The sequence below is a fragment of the Musa acuminata genome, chromosome BXJ1-6 (assembly GCF_036884655.1).
Source record: "Musa acuminata AAA Group cultivar baxijiao chromosome BXJ1-6, Cavendish_Baxijiao_AAA, whole genome shotgun sequence".
Taxonomy (NCBI): domain Eukaryota; kingdom Viridiplantae; phylum Streptophyta; class Magnoliopsida; order Zingiberales; family Musaceae; genus Musa; species Musa acuminata.
Window position 1 is genome coordinate 46,187,648 of NC_088332.1, and position 3,357 is coordinate 46,191,004.

The window sequence follows — 3,357 nt, forward strand, 5'->3', positions numbered from 1 at the left end:
TTCGAGTAAACAAAATCGTGGGATATCTTCAACATTCTACTTCACTGATGGAGCAAAACAATTCCTACATCACCAGCGTATCTCTAGAAACAAAAGTCTGAATCAAAGGTTTGATGAACAAAAGAAAACATCATTTACACATAGATTTGGATACTTGAATCACAATTCTATACAACACACCTCAACATCGCAAACATTTGCAGCCTCAAGGAACTGTTTACACTCCAAGAGGATGTCCTAACATTGTAGAGCAGCGTGTCGAAGAGTTGATCGCTCAGTTAATAGATGTGGATCTCAGACATATAAAAGTGGATATTACTGGTATTCACGGACTTGAACACCATGCGTCTCGTTAAGCTGATTATGTACCAGGTGTTCATAAGTTTCTCCACCAACGATCAACTGCAGCGAAAGTTGAATGATCCACTCCATATCAAATGAGAGAAGTAATAAATTGAATAAGAAGTAAGAATTAGTCTTAAAATGAGAACATAATAGCAACAAGGAACAAACCATGTGGTGTGAGAAACATAAGCTCAGACTGACTTCAAAAAGAGAGTTCGATAAAAGATTTCAAGAGTCAATCTCGTGGCAGGTTCAATCAAAACTATCAAATTATAATTCTAATACAAACAATCAACTACTGTCTCTGCAATCACAGTGTAAGGTCAGCGTGATCCTTATATTATCTATCGGTCAAGGGATGAAAAAGTATAATTGGTGAGGATTTAAATTCTTGACGATAACTGGAAAAATTCTAACACAGGCAATTTGCTTTGCTGGCAGTGGGTTGCCCAAACAGCACTTTGATTACAAGTGGGCAAAACAAGTGTTGGCACTCTGGATAATGGGGCTGTGTCACGACATAAGTTCCAAAAGAACCCACTTTCAAGAATTAACTAAATAACTCCAACTAAGGGTGCGTGTTTATTGTATCGATATGATCTTTTTCAAAGACAACTTAAGATAATTTGGTTTCACACGTTTAAATCAATCAAACTTTTCCTTACATAACCCAATTCAACCAGAGGATTCTAGATCCGAGCTAACCTATGTATTTAATCTGATAAATTACTTGCAATTCAGGTCTACCTAAACCAATACAACAAATGGAGTCCAATTTGTTTCCACTATACCACCAATAACCAAACTCATTGGAACTGGATCTTCTGGGTACTCGACTTTCTTTCCTAGTAAAAGCTACAAACTAATTTTCACTTTTAATGGAACGAACTATGTCTAAATGTCTACTGGTATCTCCTAAAAAGTGAGATTTATCAAGTTCTGCAGTGTTGATCAATTTGTTGACCAATGCAATGCCAGATGGGTTTTCAGTTGTCTTTGGAGTGATAGCAGGGATTTATACCATTATAGTTACTAATTTATTCCCAACTGGACAGACTAAACTGTTTGTAGATATGATGAGAGTTGTCAAAAAGAATTAAGTACCTCAAAAGTTTTCCGGGCTGTCATCTAACTGTTTCTCATCTTCAATATCCACCTCAAGAATTTCCTATTAGAACCAACCATGAGTCGTTGTCATTTTAATATCTAGTTCAAAGAAAAATATATAGCTGCCAGATGGACACATAAATTATAAGGTAACTTACAGGGATTCGATTCTTAAGATAATTACTGATCCGTTCTAAAACTGTGTTTCGCATGTGCCAAAATCGACCCTTCAGTCTAATCTTCACAAAAGGACCATCCAGTTCAGCAAGATCCACCTGACCTGATATACATTTAAGAGTCACTCCAACTATATATAAAGAACACCAACAGAATACACTTAACTTTCAATTATTTAGCTCACCTGTTATGCCAACTGACGTGTCAAAGAGCTGTGCAAACTGAATCATGTTAAAAGAAGAAAAATGTTAGTATATATACATTTGAATTTATCACTACTTGTCATGTCAAAACAAATTCACTTAGAAATCCAAATTATATCTAACATGACAAAATATCATGACAAGATTGTTAGGGAAAAAGTCAGTGATGTCTTAATCAACCCGATGCGGTTCGGGCCCATGTGGGCAAGAGGGATGAGGTGGCTTGAGCACTCCTTGGGAGGCTGAGGAAGACTCGGGTGTATGCTCCAAGGATGATCTGCACGAAGATCGACGCTAGATGGGTTTCTCGACCTAATCTCTCTGACACTCAAGTCAGTCTCAACAAGACTAGAGTAAATTTAGTAAAAAATAACTGACCGCTATTATTGTGCCAAAGGTAGCTTTTTATAGTGGGTTAAAAAGGAGGAATATTCCAAGGAATGTTCTTGGATGAAGCATTCCCTTGTCGCCTTTTTGGACTGAGTCAAGTAAAAGGAGTGAGTCAAGTACCATGCCAGCATAACCTTGATCTGCAAGTTATTCCTTGCTTGCTTCTGACTGTGCAAGGGGGCCAGTGGCTACTATATGCACAAGATGGATAAGGTGGCTCGAGCACTCCTTGGGAGGTTGAGGAAGACTCGGGTATGCACTCCAAGGATGGCCTAAATGAAGATTAAGGCCAAATGAATTTTCCAATCTGATCTATCCGATGCTTAAGTCAGTACGTAGAGTAAATTTAGTAAAGAATAACTAATCTCGATTATTGTGTCAAAGGCAGCTTAAAAAGAGGAATAGTTCACAGAATGTTCGGTGACGGAACATTCCCTAACCATCTCTCTGGACTAAGGTCCACTTGGCCCGATCATTCGGCAGATCCTGCTCCTCACCGTTGACTGTACTGCCATGTGACGAGCTGCTATTGGCGAAGAAGATTTCCCCTGCCAAAGACAAGACTACCAGCATTCCCTAAGCAACGCATCACTACGTGAGTCATGCTCAACTCAGTAATAAAAGAAGATAATCATCTCTCATGAATTCTCATTTCCCTAAATAAACCCGGTCCAGATTTTCAAAATGTGATACATTTTGCTTTGGATTTCTTTAAAAAAGGAACAATTCGATCCATCAGTTAAAGAAATTCGGCATTAGCACCACATAAACAATCTGCAAAAACCTAGAAAGAAATGATTTTTCTTTCTTCCTGCTTTAGATTACTAAAAGAAAGCGGCACTTGCCTCCGACCTGGCGTCAATTAGGACCTGCCGGATGTTCTCCTCCGTCAGATCGAGAGGAGGGAGAGCTGCGGAGATCGTCAAGGAGCGCCATCTTCGGCCGAACGCCTTCAGTCTTGGAGGATGGAGGCTTGGATTTCTCAGCGATGGGATTAGGGTTCGGAGTTGCGCAATTTTGGGTCGGTTGGAGAGAGAAGAGAAGGAAAGGAAAAGCGACGTCGTCGAAGCCATCACGTTTTCGTTGTGTTTACGAGGAGACGAGAGGAAGAAGAGAGGGGGGAGAGAGCGCTTCC

General features: G+C 39.7%; 1 protein-coding gene across 2 annotated transcripts; it reads right to left on the bottom strand.

Moving 5' to 3' along the window:
* Window positions 1-3,357, bottom strand: LOC135677377 (uncharacterized). 2 transcript variants are annotated; one of them, XR_010514676.1, is made up of 6 exons: window positions 3,068-3,357; window positions 1,814-1,850; window positions 1,611-1,732; window positions 1,450-1,513; window positions 181-402; window positions 1-83 (listed from the first exon to the last, which is right to left on the bottom strand). XR_010514676.1 is itself a non-coding variant. In XM_065189653.1 (5 exons), the coding sequence occupies exons 1-4, from the start codon at window positions 3,293-3,295 to the stop codon at window positions 1,451-1,453; spliced, it is 450 nt and encodes a 149-aa protein (XP_065045725.1). In that variant the 5' UTR covers window positions 3,296-3,357; the 3' UTR covers window positions 1-402; window position 1,450. The 2 variants fall into 2 exon arrangements, 1 of the variants encoding a protein (XP_065045725.1); XM_065189653.1 differs by having other exon boundaries at window positions 1-402.

Excerpts from the sequence above, each read along its gene's own strand:
- LOC135677377 (XM_065189653.1), bottom strand. The coding sequence starts at position 3,295 with ATGGCTTCGACGACGTCGCTTTTCCTTTCCTTCTCTTCTCTCTCCAAC. Across the intron at positions 1,851-3,067 it reads TAATTGACGCCAGGTCGGAG|TTTGCACAGCTCTTTGACAC; the intron begins GCAAGTGCCGCT and ends AACATGATTCAG. Across the intron at positions 1,733-1,813 it reads CACGTCAGTTGGCATAACAG|GTCAGGTGGATCTTGCTGAA; the intron begins GTGAGCTAAATA and ends AATGTATATCAG.